This window comes from Polyodon spathula, chromosome 8 (genome assembly GCF_017654505.1).
Source record: "Polyodon spathula isolate WHYD16114869_AA chromosome 8, ASM1765450v1, whole genome shotgun sequence".
Lineage (NCBI taxonomy): Eukaryota > Metazoa > Chordata > Actinopteri > Acipenseriformes > Polyodontidae > Polyodon > Polyodon spathula.
The window spans coordinates 21,182,640-21,203,457 of NC_054541.1; the positions used below are offsets into that span (position 1 = coordinate 21,182,640).

Consider the following 20,818-nt stretch of genomic DNA (forward strand, 5'->3'; position numbering starts at 1 on the left):
GTGGGCTACGTTATGTAATGGTTCACAGCTCCTACATACAAACTTGCAAAAGAATGCTATTTCACCACATGGGTGATGTCATGCTATGGAGTAAATTAAGACATGTCATTAATTTGTGAGTTAGTAATCTCTAGTTCTGCACACTCAAAATATATATACGGATTCACTTTAAATTGTACAGTAGGTTACATCATATAATGTCACTACAATACTTTGTGCTTACCAATGATGGCAGGCGAAGATATGCCTCAATGGTCTCTTGTTTAATTTAGTACAGGTCTGTTCTTTAATGTGTCCCTTTTTAGGCATGTTTTTAAAGGCTGCTGCTTTTTCAAACTCTTTTTATACATTTAATATTTGATCAGATACTATACAAATGAAGCCCTGCTGCTTTGACCACAGCCTGCATCAAATAAACACTCATAAGAAATGCCTGGGTTCTGCATTTTGCAGTGCTGGGCTGAACACTTACTATATTTTGGATTGATATTGGTTTCATTGATCTAAATGTATACTAATATTTTATTAAATGTCCACTTTGAACACATTTTCATGAAAAGACACAACGTGAAACTGGCAGAAATTTATCTGCAGAGTTCAAAATGGTTCCACATTTTTCTTATTTGAATAATGGATAATATATAAAAAATATGTAGTAATTTGTATAAAACATTCACCAAATGAAGGGTATATATTTAGATTATATATACAAAACATATATTTAGATTATAAAAACCATGTGTTTATATTATACAAAAAAAAAAAAAACACGGAGAGCATTGTATGTAACATATGCTATAAAATCATGCCAATATTATAACCAATCTATATATAAATTTATATATGAAAATCTATGTATACACATTGAAAAAAAAGAGGCATACAAGTGTAGCATATATTGCTTTTAATATATGTAAAATATTTCCATATGGGTTAACCCACTTTCATACTTCTGAAATAATTATAATCTTTATATAGCGCCTTTCATAGTGGACCACCATCACAAAGCGCTTTACAGGTACGAGGCTAGGGTGTGTGAACTATGCATTAGTTACACAGTCACTTACAACAACAATGGAGCATAAGGCGTTTAAGTGACTTGCTCAGGGTCACATAATGAGTCAGTGGCTGAGCTGGGATGTGAATTTGGTACCTCTTGGTTACAAGATTGTGTCTTTAGCCACTGGACCACACAGCTTCCTATAAAATAAATAAATAAATAAATACAAATAGATAAATCAGACAATGTGATCATTTTATTAAAAGCTAGATCTGCATTATTTATTACTGCATTAATGGTTATTTTTTTTTTAATATTTGATGAAAAAAAAAAAGTTTATTGCCAAAGTAGCCTAGTTTGACACATTTGAGGCTACCCTGGAGAATAATTCAAACTAGTCTCACTTTGACTTGAAGGGATGATCGAATCCTCTTCTGGTATAGGATCTTCTTCTTTAGATCAGCTTCTCTTAAAGTGAATGTTCTGCGTTCAGAAGAAGCCCAAGCAGAACAGAAAAGATTTTGTCTTTCAAAAAATGTAATTAGCATCAAGCCAATGAGTTCAGGATGTATTTCTGCTTGGGATCACCAGAAGTAAAAAAAAAAAAAAATCACATCTGTGCTTTACACATATAACAGTGTTGGCACAGTAAATTCATAATTGTATTATTGTTAATATGCAATTACCATGGATAGCATTTGCCGTTGTAAGTTTTCATTGCGTCTCTCCATAATAAGGCCAACAAGGTAATGGCTCAAAATATCTGTACCTTATGCGACTGGTAACCATTAAATACAAACATTTTTACTTGCACATAAGTGTTGGTAACCCCGGTGACGTTAGTTTGATATTAGCTATTCTCAAGTAACTGTAAGGTCAACTTAATATCGCTGGATTGAGTGAAATTATACAAAATTGCATTTTTTTAAGGAACAGTGGTTTCAGCACTGAACATCAAGCACAACACAGTAACACCGCAGAGGGTAGCTACCAACTGAGCGCTGCTGCGTGACAGTTTAAAAAAAAAAAAAAAAAAAAAAAAAAAAAAAAAAAAAAAAAGCAATCTAGCAAGCAGGCAGCAATTTACCACACGGTAACCTGTGGTGGTATATGCTAATGAGGTTTTTTTTAGCCCAAGGTATTTTTTTTTCAAAAAATTGCAAAAAATATCACACGTTGATGAAAGCAGTTAACACGCAGTAAAATGGAAAAAGAAACCTGCAAGTTCACTGTTTGACTTGCTGTAACTTGGAGTTAGCTGTCAATAGAAAGGAGACATTATATAAGGTTAGTATAATCAGCCCTGTATACCGTACACGCATTAAGCAATAGAGCCCGTCGATGTGGGTTGTACCGTGTGGTAGATGACAGCGACTGGAGTTACGCGTCCAGAGCCATAAACGATTTATTTTCTCTTAAAAAAAAAAAAAAAAAAAAACCTTTAAAACCTATATTTACCTTGAACTTATGATATTTCGCCAGGTAACATTCTGCTGAGGAAAATAGTCCTTAACATAATTAGAATAGAAAAACGACATACATGTAGAGAAAACAGTTTTTATTATTATAACAATGCCAGATAAATAAACTCTAGGATTGTTGAATACAGTGTGTAGTATAGAGTCGGACTCAAAACTTGTAAGGTATGACACAGGCCAGGTTTATGGGATGGAACTGCATAACAGGACCATGATTGGACCATGTGTCACATGAATATGTCATCACACGAGTGGAAAAGCTTGCAGGAATTTTTAACATTGCGATCAGAGAGAATGAGGGCGCGAGATCTGCTTTCCACAACCTTTCAATTAAAATATAACATGGTATTTTGCTGTACTAATATAACAAACTGTTGGTTATTACTTTGTATGAATTATGATATGCACGACTATAAGAATTGTCATTACAATTGTCATTACTTAAGAAACTCGGCTGTCAACTAAGCAGAATTTTCCAAAAACTGGGCTGAATTAAAAAATGCAGAATTTGGAAGGTTATCTAAAAACCAAAAGCAAAGCGGCCCAGAATTTGGGACGTAAATGAAAACAGGGGCAGTCTATATTTAAAACTGTGATTACATTAGAGATAAACTAATGTATCATGTAACAAAACTGCAATACTGTATATATTTGATATTAAAATACATCGCACAAACGATTATAGATATATGCTATTTGAAGAAAAAAGTACACCACTACAGAAAAAAAAAAAAAAAAAAAATTCTTAAATTCGTGCATAACATCCTAATTTATAATAAGTAATAACCCATAGTTTGTTATGTTAGTATAGCAAAATACCACGTTATAGTTTAATTGAAAGGTTGTGGAAAGCTTTTTTCTCGCTCTTTCTCTTTTACTCTCTCTGATCGCAATGATAAAAATGCCCGCAAGCTGACAGACATGGACCAATCAAAACGCGAGACTGCGCCGTCCCATAAACCGGGCCAATGTCATACCTCGATTTACCCCGTGTCATTTAAATAGCTCACTCCTACAACAAGGAAGTACCTCCCCATTTCAATCAGATCTCTCAATTTGATCTCCACCTAAAGCATTTAACACACTGCACCAACGTGTAAGACTAATGTGTCTAAAAAGTGTTCTTTCAAAATGATGTTCTCAAAATGAAATCACACAAAAATAAAAATCAAACAGCGAATATATTACAAAACACAAAAAATCCCACAATCCGTGAAAACAATAATGACATTAGTGAATACAAAAAAAAAAAAAAAAAAACTTCTTGTACATGTGGCAGAGGCTACTTATTACCGTTGGACAATAAAATCTGTACAAAAGAGCTGGCTCCTTTGCAAGGAGCGTATATCAGGCATATGTCTGTATGTGATTCCGTCACCTACCAGCCCTGCTGGTGCCTTCCGCTGTGCACGCTACATTAGATAGTTTACTGGAGAAAGTTAAATACCAGGAGTACAAGGTTAGGTTCCCCACTCAAGTAATTCCAAATAAATAAACACCAAGGAGACAGGTATTAAACATAAAATTTAAAAAATCGATTTTATTAAAACCGAGTTTAACAGAATTAAGACAAAATGCAATTATTTCTGTAGCCAGACAATTGCAGTATCGCTCGTGTCCACTAGATGGGAAGGTCTTATACTCCAGCCTAGTAAAAGAACACACACACGGAGATAATACAGTACTACAGTTCCAGAATGTCCCCGTGTCTGCAGGCGCACAAGAGCGCCAGGGAATCCTAAATAAAAATACATATTAAACAAAACCAGAGAAACGCAATTTACGTAAACTTCCACATGTAAACGCGACTTTACATGTGGAATCTACACAAATTACTCCACATTGATAAAGTAAAAATAAAATGCATATAGAATATAAATAAGTAAAATTAACAGAGAAAAACAGATTAATCTCAGTTGCATAAGTATTCAACCCCATTGCTGCTGCAGGCCTAAATCAGCTCAGGTGCAAATTATTTGTTTGAAAGGTCACAACATTAGTGAAATGGTTTCAGCCTGTGTGTACTGAAAGTGGTTTAACTTGTAGGTGATTTCCCTCAGGTATATAAAGACTTTCATGCTGCAACTCACAGTGATCCAACAAAGCAAGCATGAAGACCAAGGAGCTTGCGAAACAAGTCAGGGATAAAGTGATAGAGTGGCACAGAGAAGAAGGCGCTGATTTTCCCTCTCAGTACAGTGAAGTCCATCATTAAGAAGTGGAAAATGCATCATACTACCCAGACACTACCCAGATCAGGTCGCCCTCCCAAACCGAGCAGCTAGGCAAGCAGGAAACTGGTTCGGGATGTCACTCTGAAGCCAACAATCACCTTAATAGATCTGCTGGTCCCTACTCAAAGCTGGCCTGTAAGGACGGGTGGCAAGAAAGAAGCCATTACTCAAAAAGCTTCACCTTAACGCACATATGGAGTTTGCGAAAAAGCATGTATATGATACTGCAGACATGTGGAAAAAGGTTTTGTGGTCAGATGAGACAAAATTTAAATTTTTCGGTCTAAATTCCAGGTGTTACGTCTGGCGCAAGCCCAACACGGCACATCACCCAGTCAACACCATCCCAACTGTCAAGCATTACGTCTGGCGCAAGCCCAACACGGCACATCACCCAGTCAACACCATCCCAACTGTCAAGCATTACGTCTGGCGCAAGCCCAACACGGCACATCACCCAGTCAACACCATCCCAACTGTCAAGCATTACGTCTGGCGCAAGCCCAACACGGCACATCACCCAGTCAACACCATCCCAACTGTCAAGCATTACGTCTGGCGCAAGCCCAGCACTGCACATCACCCAGTCAACACCATCCCAACTGTCAAGCATGGTGTGGCAGCATCATGTTATGGGGATGCAAAATTTATGGTGAGACTCGAAGATTGCAGTCCATCGACAATCCCCAACAAACTTATCAGAACTGGAGCAATTTTCCTGTGAAGAATGGACAAAAATTTCACCATCCTACATTGCAAAGCTAGTAGAGACCTATCCAAAAACACTTATAGCAGCAATTGCTGCAAAAGGTGCTTCTACCAAGTACTGACTTAAGGGGCCGAATACTTATGCAACCAGTATATTTCATTTTGTACATTCTCTTTGCAAGTTTTGCTGACATTTAACCTCCTCCTCAAATAACAGTGTCCAGTTTAACCACTACAGCTTTTTTCAGTTTAACCACTACAAGTTTGTTTGAAAAACTGTGCATACATTATTTGTAAATCAGCAAAATGTAACATTATTGGTAGGGGGTGAATACTTCTGCAAACCACTGTATATTGTAACGACTTGCTAGGATAAGTATCAACAAGAAGGATCTTTTTTTTTAAGTAGCTCAGTATGCTGCATACAAACATGCCACATCTCTTTTCACTGTAACCTGTTGTCCTGACCGTCCACACTATACATAAACATATTTACAAAAGCGTGGACTGTAAAACAAATCCACAATGCTGAAAATACTCGTCCATTTAGAAGCCCTGATGACAGAAACCTGTGTATACAATCTGAATGTGTATTCCTTATTCATACTCCTGCTGAAAGTCCGTCTGTCCCCCCCACCAACTGCCCCCCACTCGCCATGCCCTCTGACCACACCTGTATGGCACAGGCTATAGCATGGAATGCAGATCGAGCATGTGAAAGTATGCCTCTGATATTAACAAGAAATAAATAACACTATTAAAAATCTGTGTCCTTATACTATACCTTGTACTGGGTTCGGAGCTTCAAACGGAAAGGGAGCCTTTAATGAAAGCAACTACAGGCTTATTTTACAGGGTTGAGCCCCTTGGACACTGCGATGTAAACTAGCCCCACACAGTACTTTGAGGAATCAATGAAAAAGATCTAGGAGTTTTTGTTGACTCAGAAATGTCTTCATCTAGACAATGTGGAGAAGCTATAAAAAAGGCCAACACAATGCTCAGATATATAATGAAAACTGTTGAATTTAAATCAAGGGAAATAATGGTAAAACTTTACAATGCATTAGTAAGTCCTTATCTAGAATAACGTGTTCAGTTCTGGTCACCTAGTTACAAAAAGGATATTGCTGCTCTAGAAAGAGTGCAAAGAAGAGCGACCAGAATTATTCCAGGTTTAAATGGCATGTCATATGCAGACAGGCTAAAATAATAAAATCTGTTCCTGGATCACTGGATCACTGGAACCAGATCATGACATGGTGCTTTACTACAAGGATCTGGATCAGGCTCCACTGGTCCATAATGTGGAGATGAACACATCTTAACTAGGGAAACTGACCAATGAGAAGTGGACATACGTGGCGCGTAGTTTAAAGTCCCCGGCTGGCAAATATGTATACAGTCTGAGAACAAACAGTAATGTTGAGGAAAAATGGCAAACTCATAGACAAAGATAGAGGAGGATGAAGTACATTGCTGTATCCAAAACACAGGGAAATGGTTTTAAGTTTATAAATCACTATAGCTCGTGTTATTTTCTAAAGTTATCACTGAGGTTTCTGTCTACTTACAGTTTAACTTGTCATTTTAAATTCAAACAGTAAACTTAAAACATCAGTAACAACTGAATACACTACCAATAACTTTTTACACAATTATTATACCAAATTAATCACGCTATATTACCGATTCTAAATTATTTTGTGTGTTTAAATACATTGCACAGACGCTCGCATCTCTATTTATCAATGTTTTAAAAATTCACTCTTGGTCACATTTTACTAAACATTTTTAAACAAATAAATAAACAATTCCTATAACGAACATTATTGTATTGATCATAGTAATGTTTAGTTCTTACCTGTAAACAGGAACACGTTTAAAGTTTGAAACACATTGTCTGGAGCTTGGTGTTATTTACATTATCGTCGGTTTGACGTTTAAGCTATATCTGCATATTTTAAGTGGATGGGAGCTGGGAATACTTTTTAAAAACACAATTTTCTTATGACAAATACAGTCATTTTAATACCAAAACTGTACTTATCTTGAGTATTTCAATTGTGGGGAAACCTCAACGTTTCCTTCTAGAAATATATTTCAAGGGCAATTCCTTCTCATCAAATCTGCATTATGACACACTAGCGCTCAACGCTGCCTCAGTGGCCGGTTGTAAGGAATCTGATCCTGGATCCAGTCTCTGATATGAGCAGAGCTTCAGTGCTATTCAAAGTCATGACTTTGTAATTCCATGACAGAAGCGACTGAATAATATCGCTGTTTGCCACACTCATCACTCATGACAACATTTGCCAAAAAATGTATTGTTTTGAATAATTGCTGCAGGAATGTCTTTGGATCTTTTAATGAGACATACAATGGACGCAATGTTTTGTTATACTTGTTTGGAACATATTTTATTATTTCTGATAGAATAATCTTCATATGCCGCAGCTACGCCACTGGTACGAACCCGCTCCCCATGCAATACAACCCATAAAAAGGATGCGATGTTTTCTTATAGTTTTATTTGTGTCATCGGTGTCAATTTCAGGCAGAGCTTCGTGGTCAGCAAGATGACACAGCTGATAATTTCCCCTACGTCTTCCCGTCTGGGGCTGTCAGTGTCAGTTTCTCAGCACACATGACAGTATTTACTGTTTTTTTTTTTTTTTTAGGAAAATACAATTTAAGCCTAATATTTTTAGGGACCCCAACTGTTGTTGTTTTCCAAGTTACGCCACTGCACTACATAACATATCATGTAAGAGCTACACTTTTTTGACCAGCCTTTGTGAACGTGTAATCTCTAACAAATAAATACATTATGTCTGTCACCGGTTGTGAAACTACATCTCCCAGTTTCCGTTGTCTCATCTTACATCATCAATAAGAGAAGGGAAAGAGCGCAATCACCCGCTTGTTTAACGCAACAATTTATTAGGGCATTTTGGGATTAGTAGTGTTTCGCTGCTGCCAACTAACTCTTCTCATTCACCCAGGACTACATCTCGCGTGTTCCAACCTACTTCTTCACAGGTTTTCGTCACCGATAACAGAATGCATTTTGGATTATGTTGTTCTTTGGCTTTATTACGGAAGACAGGAACTACATTACCCATCTCCCCACTGGCGGCCAACCCAGTGCGCATGGTCAGTGCGATGTGAATGGTCACCCCCTCCCCGCTCCAATGTAAGATGGTGGCTGGAAGCTGCTGTTGAAACACACAGAGACTGAAAGGCAGAGACAAGCCATAGACTCAACAAAACAAATTAAAACAGAGAGGGAGGGAGAGAGAGAGAGAGAAAAACAATAATAAACAGAAAGAACTGAGGTGCCTGTCTAAACAAATCTTGGCAGTTCAGAAAGATTATCAATCCCCGCCCCATTTGGTGTGACTATCCCTTGGAGGAGTCCCAGAGCAATAGAAAGAGACAGGGTGAGTACCGTATCCCACAGAAATATATGTATATATACCATAACGAAAAGGGGAAATGTGTGTTTTGTACATTATAAACACAACCCTTTCTCTCTCTCCCCCCCATACCCAATGGAGGGAGAGTTAGAGGGCGACTGTCTGACTTAGAGTGCCTCTATGTGGGATCCGATGGGAGGGAGAGTCGCAGGCTTTAGTGGGACAGTGCAGGCCCCGTTGCTGTGAGTGCAAAAAACCTCTTGTTTTGTCCGTAGATATTTAGCCCCATTCTTTAAAATAAGCATACATATTTATCGTACGAAAAAATGGTAATATAAACAAATTAGCGTCAGTCTTGTGTGTATGTGTGAGTTTTGGGGGTGCTGTTTACATCCAGTTTGAGTTTGACCGGCTTATGGAAGCTCTGAATATCACTGTCTATGAAAACACGCTTGGGGTGTGTTGTGATTGAAATCAATGCCAGGGCTACGCAGACAAATAAGCAACAACGCCAGTTCAAATTCAAGTATTAAAGAGAACTTCGTTTTAATCCACTTCCTCGTACTGAGTTTCTGCTACACAATTGTAATATGTCATTACCCTCCCAAAAAAATACAAGTAATATACAGTTATGAAGCAATTCAAGCGGGAGAAATACTATTAACTCACTCTCTCTCTCTTTCTCTTTCTCTTTTTCTCTCGATAGGTAGATAGGTTGACAGATGATATATAATATATAATTTGTTTTTACAGAAAGTAGTCCTTTCCACCAGGTACATTTTATATTGTTTTAATTCAACACATACTGTTTGTTGATTATGCCATTAACATGCTAGTGCATCCAAAAGGAAATTATTGTAGAGGAGGATTTTATTTTTTCATAAAATAAAATGAAGCAATTCCTGTTCCTCACTGATTTATAAGGAACTATAAGTGACTAAACTACTCTACATAGTTGCCTTCTGTGGACCTTATTGTGGTGAGCAGTGACAGAGATAGGTTACTGAATTGCTAACAAAGGCAGTGTATTGCATTCATTGTCTTATGTTCTTCCTATCAGTTTTGTGAATAATATCAAATCCATTACATACTCATTACTCAATGTGCTGTGCTGGGCTGTGGAAGTGATCACCAGAGTTTTGTTGGTGAATGGAATGCTAGATAGTAAATACAGTGAAACCTGTACTGAAGACCACCTGTCTAGTAGGGTCAGTTTTGTGATCCAGTTTGTAAAGTGGTTGTTTTAACCAAGTTTGACTCACTTCATACTAATATTGGACATTTGGTTATCTGTGGCCTTGCTTTACTTGAAAACCACATACCTGTGTAATTCTTTATTCTATCTGATTGAAAAGTTAGATTGAAATACAGTCCTGTTTACCAAATTGTCTTGGAAATTTGTAACTGAGTCTGTTCCTTGTGAAGGTTCTGTTTTGATGATGCTGTAAAGGTAAAATAAAAGAACCATGAAGTTGCGTGAGAATTTGATTGTATGACTATCCTAAATATGTTAAGTGAATTATGTTACATTGGCCTGCCTGCAAGTGCCTGGTTGACGTACATTGACTTAGTTTGTTGGACTGGTAGGAAGTGAATTTGGAATATTTTATAAATATTTTTTCTGTTTTCCGTCTTGAGCACTTTTAAGGATTGCAGACATTAAAGGAAGAATGCCTGATTATTAGCATTATATATTGATATTTTACCTATTCATGATCTTTGGGTGTTTTATTATATGCTGCAATCCCTGTAGTCTGAAGCTTGATCTTCTGGTATACCTGGCATTCAGGATACACATGTCTGGCTTCACAGACCCCAAGCAGCAGTAATACAGAACCTTACCTAAGGTAACATTACAGTTGGTAGTCCAAGATAAATGCTTTTCTGTTTTTGTAGTTAATGATAGTTTATGAAAGGCGATATTCAATATACGCTTGGCCAGTTGTGCATTATTACTTCTCCCCTACAAATCCACACACATAAGTTTCATCAAGTTTCCTCTAATGCCTTCCATCAGGCATTGGACTGGCTAGGTCGGCCTAATTTCAGCCCACTTCTGTAGAGTTTAGGAGGGACCCTAGTTTGCCCTTTTATAGTGATTTAAGAGGCGTCTCACTATTGAAGATGAGAGATACACTATGTGGGATTGTATGGCAGAGTAGGCCAACAGCTAAGGACATGTATTTCAAGTACTTTTTCACCTGTTGAATATTAGTAAGAGAAATGCATTTTTGATATAGCTTGGGGTTCAATATAAGTTGGGAAAAGTTTTGATAGCAAGATGTCTGGGATGACATCATAGTCATGTCAACACTAAGACATCTTTTAACAGCTTTGTAATGTATTTTGCTGAAAGGTTTAATGTTTATATATTTTTCAACAGCTGTTTACTTTATAAGCCTATATATCTATTTCTTGTAAAATGTGGTGGTACAGTATTTTCACAAAAGGAGGTCCTCCCTTTTTAAATTGTATTTTCCTGTGATGCAAACGGTAGCTTCAAGTTGACATCATTTGCCTCCTTATGCTACAGTGTGGGAACAGTATAAAAATTCTTCCAAGCTTGCGTGTCGGGAACTGAAACTCCCTGTCCAGGATGTAAAAACAAGTGGAAAGCCACAGAAGTCTGTTTTCTAAGATTGCACAAAAGAAGAATGTAGCGTGAATGTAACCAGATTACAGAAGGCAGTGTTTAACCTTTTTTTTTGGTATGCACCCTATACCGAGGGAGATTCCATCTTAGTTTGCAAATGCTATTCTGGGACTGAGACTCCAGCAATGTTAATACGTTTTATTTAAAAAAAAGAGAGAAGATTGCTTACATTTTATGTTTATTTTTTGGTCTGCTGCCAGTCAGATAAGTACAGACTATTGTTACTAGTAAATAACTTTTTTTAAATTTTTTTTTTTTTTTTTAAACGGAATATTGATCCTGCAAATGTCTTTGAATTAATGTGATAATGTACTTGGAATAAAGTCAGTTTGGTATGAACATAACTAGTTATTGTCTCTTTTATATACAGTTAGTAGGTTTGAATAATTAGACTGTATAACATTTCTCCAAACATTTTAGGGATGGAGGGGTGGACGGTGCTCAGTTTTCGAAATTAAAATTATTAGTGTTAGCATATATGTAGTATGTTGCAACATATGTACCATAACACTTCTCTTACTGTCTCGTACACTAGGTATTCAGTACATATTTTATTGAAGCACTACAACCACTCATCCCCCCCACTCCCACTCCCCCATTGCTTTGGCATAATATACCCTACTCCATACATGGCAGCAGTGCCATATAGAGTTGCTACTTATAACGATTTGCTAGTGGATTTTAATACAACAACTTTTGTTTAAGTAATATGCATTATACAAATCAAAAGAACAAATTTTGCATGTGTGACATTTAATGTGTGATTTATAGTTGTCACACATTCAATCAGTCAATCTTTGTTTTATATAGCGCCTTTCATAGCAGGCTACCATCGTAAAACACTTTACAAGATGCAGTAACAACAAGAAAATCCATAATACTTTTAAATACAGAGAAATGCACATTGTCAAAAGGTGTCTGTTAAGAAAAAAAAAAAAAAAGACAGTGCGTGAATGCTACCTGACAAACCTTTGACAGTTTAAAACTACCTTCGAATTCCTGGCTAGCGAATGAACCTTCAAACACACCGCTAAACATTTTTGGGAAGTATGTCAAATTCTACTAACAGTACATACTTTGTATATTGCAACTGCTCGCCAATTTTTCTTGAGCAAACTAGGTTTTATCGTTAATATGAAATAGTTACAGATGTTATGGTTGTAAGTGCAGGTTTTGAGATGGTATACTTTTTACAAATGCACATTTGTAAAGGCTAGCATGACCTCTGCCGCATTTTACTTACTTGCCATTGCCATTTCTTCACTGTAAACAATGGCCATAGACACGTTTTCATAAAGTAATAACATGTTTACTTATTGTAGCTGAATGAAACCAAACAAAAACTGAAATTTAATTTAACACGTCATATAAAACAAATGTGGAAATGGCGTTGTAAAATGAAGTGGAAGAGGACACACCGTTTTGGTTCTCGTTCAATACATTCCACAAAGTCGGAGCAAAAAATATATAATATATGCAATCTAGATAAAAATCACTACACATTTACAGCAAGTTGGGCACTGTTTAAGCGAGGCATTTCAGAATGACGTGCTTGCCTTGTTTCTGTCATGAGATTCTCATTCACGTAAAAGGAGCACAATGCTTTTTGACCCAGATAGCTTTCCACAGAGAGCACTGTGCTTTCACGTGCATAATCTGGTTTGTTTAGTTTTTTCTGTCTAAAACTTTTAAATAGAGGCTCAAGAGCTGCTGTGTTGATCCTATTTTTTTTTTTTTTTAATTTTTATATAGAGTTAATCGTGCATAGCAAACAAAGCTCTTTTTCATTTGCCATGTAAGAAACTAGCGCAACTTTTGGCGAGGTGGTAAATAAGTGTAAGGTATTTTTGTAAATTCTAGTAAATATGAACATCTGATTTTTGTATCCGAATACATGTCAAAAAATATTCCTTAGAATATTTCGAATATTTGTTCCAGCACTATTTTATGTAAATCTAAAGCAGTTTTAACAAAATAAGATTGTTTTTGTACCTAGTTTGCTTGTTTAATTTATCTGTAGATTTGTAAGATGTTTGATAAGTGAAACTTAACTGACAGTTGGTGTGTACTTGTCGTGCTTTGTTACTTCACCATGAGGTTTTCTGAATGCTTTGTATTAGGTCATGTGCAAGTAACTTTTCCTAATGCATCTAGTTTATTTTTCTACCTGAACAGAAATTTGTATTTGGTACTGTTTAGTACAATAGTAAATGTTAAATAATTTGTAAAGCCCAATTGAAAGGTATTGCTTTTTAAAATTTTATTTTTTATATGAATGTAATGCCAGTATTTATTTTTTTAAATCCCTGTCCATCGTTTAAACAGTGCCGTTTAGTTTACTGCAGGTAGTTTACGCTGTGAGCTGATTCTGTTTGCACTAAGATCTCCTTGTTTCTCTCAGCTGGAAAAGAAGTTACAGGAAATAAACTGAACAAGAACTGAGCTGATATTCGGCCCCAACAATGAGGGCTCAAAATGTCAAGCTTCTGTTCTGAGGTCTCCTAGGTTACCATAGCTTTGTCATACAGTTCTTGCAGTGCTGGCTAGAAAAGGAGATTCACTTTATTTTTCACTTACAGTATTATTTAGGATTACATAGGCAGGGACAGGTATTTTCTTGGCAACTGAATGTTTTATGTCAAAAGAACCTAACATAGCTTACATACTGTATCGTGGTAGTCTTTTGTTTTTAGGTGGTAGTAAAGTCGTACTGTAAAATGTAACTGTATTCCTTGATTCTCCAGGTCAAATCTGGTTGTGGGTATTATACAAGAAAAATTGACCTTTTTCTTCTGACAGTAATTTTACAAAGCTTAATGACTGAGATATTCACTTTGTATTCACAGAATTATATCAACTCAGTATGCAACCATGACATTGACTTTTGACATCACATGGCCCAGTCATGTTAAAAATATGTTTTGCTTTCTTTTTTTCCTGTGAAATGGACGGTCTATACAGAATTATTTTGCTAGCACTGTTTATTTGGATTGCAAAGTGAGGCAGTAGCATCTATCTTCTGCACATTCATACAAACACAACTGAACACATTTGAATTAAAAAAAAAAAAATGTAACATGATTGCAGCTCACTGCAGGATTACTTAGTGTAGAGGGAAAGCCTGTTTTAGTTTCAGTGAACAGTTTATATAATTCAGGGTAGGTTTGCTTTAAAATATGTTGGCTGGCCGACTACCCTGCATATATTCACAGCTACTTGCAGAACATTGCTGACTGTATTGTTGTGTTAAAAATGCTGTGCCCACACATCCTCTCTAGAGTACTGTGCAGCTGTTGTGTTTGGGCAGAGGTATATGAAGAATGAATCTAATTTATTACAGATATACAGTGCATTGGTGCCTTTAGCAGGTAGTAGCTCTTCAGGAAGACAGTGATTGCATATTGAAAGTGTTGCTGTACTGATGTTGGGAGTTCTGTTCCTATAGTAACAGTGAATGTTCATGTTTTTCACCCAGGACACTCAATCTCAGTTGAAGAATAGTAAAAGCTCAGGGTTTACTGTAACCCATTCCACTCTTAGGGCTGCATTCTGATCACAGCACAAATGCGAGTGCAAGTGCGAACAGCCCTTGCCCCCAATTATGTGGCGCATAAATGGAGCGAAGACATAAAATAAATAAAAATAAATTGCACTGAACTGTGTTAAGACCCGCTAAAACTGGGTTTATGTAGTGGTGCAATCAGGAACTTTAACAAATGAGCACTATAAAAAGCTAAGTAGTCCTAAGTAATAACTGTGTGTGTTTGGACTGTTCACAAACCACCATTTCCAACATCCTTAAATTTTCAGTTTGGAGGTACTGTAGAGCTACAATTACGGTACTACAAAAAATTCCATAATTTAAAAAAGAAAAAAAAAAAGATTTAAATAAATCTGATTTTTTGGATTAAAAAAAAACAAACCCTGATGGTAGCCCTAGTGTGAGATTTATTAAAGAAAACAATAAAAAAGCTAAAAAATAAGTTTGCCATGCAAATGACCAGTGCTAGGCCCGCTAAAAGGAACATTCCGCTCCAGGAACCTATTACTCTATGCAGACCATCCCTATACACTGGGATCAACATCCCCTAAACAGAGCTACTTCTGGGCTCCTGGAGTCCTGGTATGTTCATGGCAACTTCTGCCTCTTCAAGCAGCCTTTTCAAATGTCCTTGGCTGATCAATGCCTTCACGGTCACCATCTTGGAGTGGAAGGGTTTTGTGTAGTAGTTTCTGCAGAGCGGACACTCTCCTCATTGATGTAAACAAACACAAGCTTTCACTCAATGGCCGTCTGTGTAGCAATGCAGAGATGCCAAGTGCTACAATTTTGCCGTAGCAGCTACTATTTTGGGGGGTTAAATACGGTGCTACGACGAAGGGTTTGATACTACGAAAAAAATATATATAAAAAAAAATATATATATATAACACATTATATATGAAAATATATACGTAAAGCCTATAAACGTACATAAAAACCACTGCTTCAACAGGCTACCATGTGTGTGTTTTCCTGTCTATTTATATATACATATTATTCTTAATAGATTTCACTGGCATTTTACTTCACTTACTAAAAGTGGTGAGCCGGGTTGCTTAGCAACAGGTGTAGGGGGTCCGTGAGAAACTGCCGCGCAGTTGCCTTATACAATCGTTCAGATTTCATCACCAGCCAGATATAAAAAATGTCCTACTCTCCTCAGTCTAAAAGAAGTCGGCTGTCCTGCCAGAAACATAGACAAGAATAATGGCCTTTTATTAAAACAAGCAAAATCTCTGACTCGCATGCCTACCGTGAATATTGCCGGACTGACTTCTCGTGAAACAAGGTAGACAATTTGCAAAATCTCTTGGAAATCATAAATCTATGCATGAATTTGTGGTGAGTACAGGCGAAGATAATGCTGTCTTGTATGGGAAGACAACACAGTGTGGCGTTTGTCTATGAGACGTATAGGGTTTTTAAAAATGAAAATATATTAGACCTTCATAATCCCATTTTCCCTTTTTATTGCTCGATTCATAAGCGTAATACCCAAAGTGTCATTCGGTGTAACCACACCTTTATGATTAATGTAACTAATTGTAGCGGTTCGCTGCTTTGTGTTTGTTTACTGTTTTCCACTTTCAGAACTTGGCATCTCTGGCAATGGTTGTGCAGTAGCCTTGAGCTGTGGCGCAAATGCTTTTCCCCGGGCACGCCCCCCAGCGAATCTGTTACTCCCGATCAGCTCAGTGTCGGGCGAGCCTAACTGTGTCTCCTGTTCTGCGCCCCAGCTACACACATTTGCGCAGGAACCAGCAACAGGACTTTCCCTGTCACAGTATGCATAGGTTTCAACCACCTTATAACCATCTAGTGCAGGGGTGGCCAGCCCTAGTCCTGGAGAGCCACAACCCAGCAGGTTTTTTAGGTAACCCTTAAGTCATTAATTTCTGAAGAATGTAAGTTGTTAATCAATTTAGAAAGTTCACTTGTTCAGTGAATACAGGCATGGTCAACTCTGGTCCATGAGAGCTGCAGGGTGTTCAGATTTTTATTCCAAGTTATCTCTAAATTACTTAATGAACAAATTACTACTTAACTAGTCAAAATTAGATTGTCTTGCCACCCCTGATCTAGTGATTTCCATTAAATGATAAAAATAGATATGGACAGGAGGATTTATAGGAGGAAATATGGCACTCATGAACATTTTACCTACTGCACTTTTAAAGATCTACTCTGAAGACTTGCATGCACTGTTACTGTGTACATTAGCTTTCACGATTTAGATCGCTTTTATTGATAAGTGGCAGTGGTATTTTATCCTCTTGAGTGAAATCAGTTTGCACTGGCAGAAAATGCATATTGAAGTGAAAGGGTTGACTGAAATGGACCAGCACTTAAAAATAATGCAAAAATAAATTAATAATAATAATTTGGAAGTTAATGTTTTGTTTTGCATCTTTTCTTCCCCTGGAAGGAAGTCGTAGTTAAGCTATTTTAGGCTTTACATTTTAGACCCATACATGATATTTTGAATTACTGCTTTACTACTATAATGTCATTCTTGTCTTGGAATGGCAAATCATTGTTCTTAGATCATCTCAATCGACTGCAAACCAGTTCCCTTTGTACTGCACACTAAAATCAGTCATCGGTGTCTGTGTTCCTTTCTTGGTTACCCCCCTTGGTTAATTTCTGTCACTGCTATTCGATACAGGCTGACGATTTCACTCTACTGCCAGCCATCCACAGAATGTACAGTATAAAGTTAAGGGATGGGTTGAAAGGGTCATCTTCCTCTATAGTGTGTGAATGAAGGATACAGCCAACCCCCTGGTAAGAGTATTTATAGCAAGGGCTGCTATGTAAGCAGCCCCCAACCTCCCAGTGCTCTTTCTTGAGTCAGCAACATTGCCTCTCCTCACCAGGAATCCAAAACTTATCCAGAGATAGGAGAGTGAGATGGCCCACTGTGGCACTCCATGGAAGTGACTAGTTCTCTTTGTAAGGGAATGGTGGTAGTAAGTTTGTGGCAACACAGTTTTGATCTCCTGAATCTCAGTCCTCTGTTTTGTATACCATGAGGTACTTAATCCAAACTTGATACATACAATGCACCCTATCATATCTTATTGTGAGAATGCTAAAGCCAGAGGACTGGCCTAGTATTCTGTGAACTTGACAAAAAGGTCAAATGTTTCTCACAGTCCATGACCTAATTACCTGTTTGACAATGACCTCCTCGACCTAGTTTATGAGATACTGCGTGTGAAGGAAAATATTGCCCCAAAATAGCCGACTTCCTTTTTTCCCCCCTGTTGTCGAGACCGCACATCGAGGGGGACACATACTACCCCCCTTACTTGAAACATTTATAAAATTAAATGGAATCTAGCAAGATTCGTTAAGCCTGTTGCTAAGCAAATGATGCATATTACTTGGTGCATAAAATTGATGCTTGTCAGTATTAATGTCTTTGCACACTGTCTGCCTTCTGAAAGCCGTTTTCTTTATATAGAGAGTAGTGAAAAAGTTACATTATTTAAAATATGGTGCCAAAAAACATGTTTTACTGGTTTAAAAGAATAAAAACTGAATCTTCTAAATAGGTCTTAAGGGGTGTTTTTTCGGTTGTTATCGTTTAAAACAGAAAACATAAGCCCTAATCATAAATAAACCTGCAAAGTAAGCTTCCCTTGCTGTCACCAAGTTTTTACATGTAAGATATTTACTTCTGGCTGCAATAAATAAAACGTATTGGTGGGATGTAAGGTTTTTCAGGTAATTTACAGTGAAAGTATATTCATATTTGTTTAAGCACTATCTGCAGTACTTTGGCCTACATCCTTCATGCAACATACTGCAGTACAAAGCACACTTGACAAATGCCCTTTTTATGACATGGTCATTTAGCTTCTGAGTTTTACTTAATCAGCCCTCTTAGCAAAGTTCCCACCCTCTTGCTTTAACCTATTGACAGCACTGCCTGTTATTTCTCTAGTTTAACCACTAGTTATCTGTACACAACCTTTTATTCACTTAAGTTCAGTGGCCTTGATTGCAGTGTTGGCAGGTTGAGAGGTAGTTCTCTTCATTTTGGAGACTGGTTTCCTTGATTCAAATGCTGGTAGGTGGAGGTGTATGGATGACACTGATGCACATCCACACTTTCACCACCCCCCTCACAAAAGGGAGCTTTCACAGGCTCCCACAAGGTTATGCGTCTCTCTCTATCCCTGCAGCCCAGCATTCAGCTCTCCTCTGATTTCCTGTGTTTGGAAATCTGAAAACCGTGTCCCACCATGTCGCACAGCCCTGAGGTGAAGGAGGACCCCGTAGAGTGCCCACTCTGTATGGAGCCCCTAGAGATCGACGACATCAACTTCTTCCCCTGCACCTGCGGCTACCAGATCTGCCGTTTCTGCTGGCACCGCATCCGCACAGACGAGAACGGGCTCTGCCCAGCCTGTAGAAAGGTATGCAAGCCCACAAGAGACAGCCCCCAACATTGTGTGTGTGTGTGTGTGTGTATATATATATATATATATATATATATATATATATATATATATATATATATATATATATATATATATATGTGTGTGTGTGTGTAGTTTTATTTTTTTTGTAATTTATTTTACATATATTGATTGTCAAATGTTCATGTCAAAAACACTATTTAATAAAGACCTAATAGGGTTTTCAAGTCTAGCTTAGGCAGTCGGAGTCATTTGAGTTCAAACTCAATGTCCGTTTGGATCTTTGGAAACACTAATGTTTAAACATACAGTATATGTTTTGATAAAAACTGTTGCTTATAAACTTGTGTAAAGCAAAACCTAAACATAAAACTTAATTTACTAGTTTGGTTTGTAAAGATAATGTTTTTCAGCTTTGTTTAGGGTGTATGTATTGTTTTATACATAAGTCCTTGAAAATATTGATGGATAAAGCTGTCCAGCAAACCAATATATTTTTTATTATTGTTGGGACAAATATCAGAATATCCGAACACTGGTCCAACGTACAAAAAAAAGGTCTCGTATAGTGATCAGTTTCTTATTTCTTTCATGTGATCCTCGTTTTTGTTAAGTGCAGTGTAGTAAAAGAGTAATGTCACGGTGAGTAAATAGTGTTGTTTTTTAATTGTACCTTACAACGCCTCCTTTTCCACATTTGTTTTAAGTGTTTATTCAAGTTAAAAAGGTATTTTATTTACCTAAAATACTTTTTTTTTTTTTTTTTATCGTAACAGCTGTAGGGCAACCTTTATGTTGTAGTTGATTCACTACGGTAAAGTAAGGCCTTTCTTACATTTGGCCTATTTTTCAGCTTTGATATGGTGCTACATATAATGGCATTGATAACATTTTGCAAATGAATGAATATTCGAATACTTGTATAAATTTTGAACGTAAATGCCATGTTCGTCTCAGCACTTTTTATTCTGACCTTGTATGTACAAGTTAATTTGGGATTTTACAAGTTCATTTTGTAAATAAAAAAACAACTATTTAATAACATTTATTCCCCAGTTTGTATGGGTTAATATGGAGGGGGGGTGGGGGGTATTTGGAATGGACAGAGATATAGGCCATGATATTCAAAGCAGTAAAAGCTGGTATATTTCAAAGGTACCAAAACATTTGGGCTATAATATTTTGCATTCAGCGTTTTTTCGTTAAACATGTGAGTAAACTCACAGCTCTGGGTCCCTCCCCCATATTGATAACGGATCGTGGTATGATTTCACGCTGTTATGTGCAGTTAAAAATGTCTGCAAAATCAACAAGGGGCACATGAAAAAAAGGTCTGTCTCTGAGCATTTTGAGTA

At 37.1% G+C, this 20,818-nt stretch overlaps 1 protein-coding gene across 2 annotated transcripts in view; it reads left to right on the forward strand.

The window, feature by feature from the left end:
* Window positions 1-8,601: 8,601 nt before the first annotated feature.
* The window catches only part of LOC121319593 (CCR4-NOT transcription complex subunit 4-like), a 41,029-nt gene continuing 28,812 nt past the window's right edge, over window positions 8,602-20,818 (forward strand). For both annotated transcript variants that reach the window (XM_041257183.1, XM_041257184.1), the window contains exons 1-2: window positions 8,602-8,863; window positions 19,227-19,460. In XM_041257183.1, the coding sequence (XP_041113117.1) occupies window positions 19,287-19,460 (174 nt within the window). In that variant the 5' untranslated portion in view covers window positions 8,602-8,863; window positions 19,227-19,286. The remainder of the gene's footprint in view (window positions 8,864-19,226; window positions 19,461-20,818) is intronic.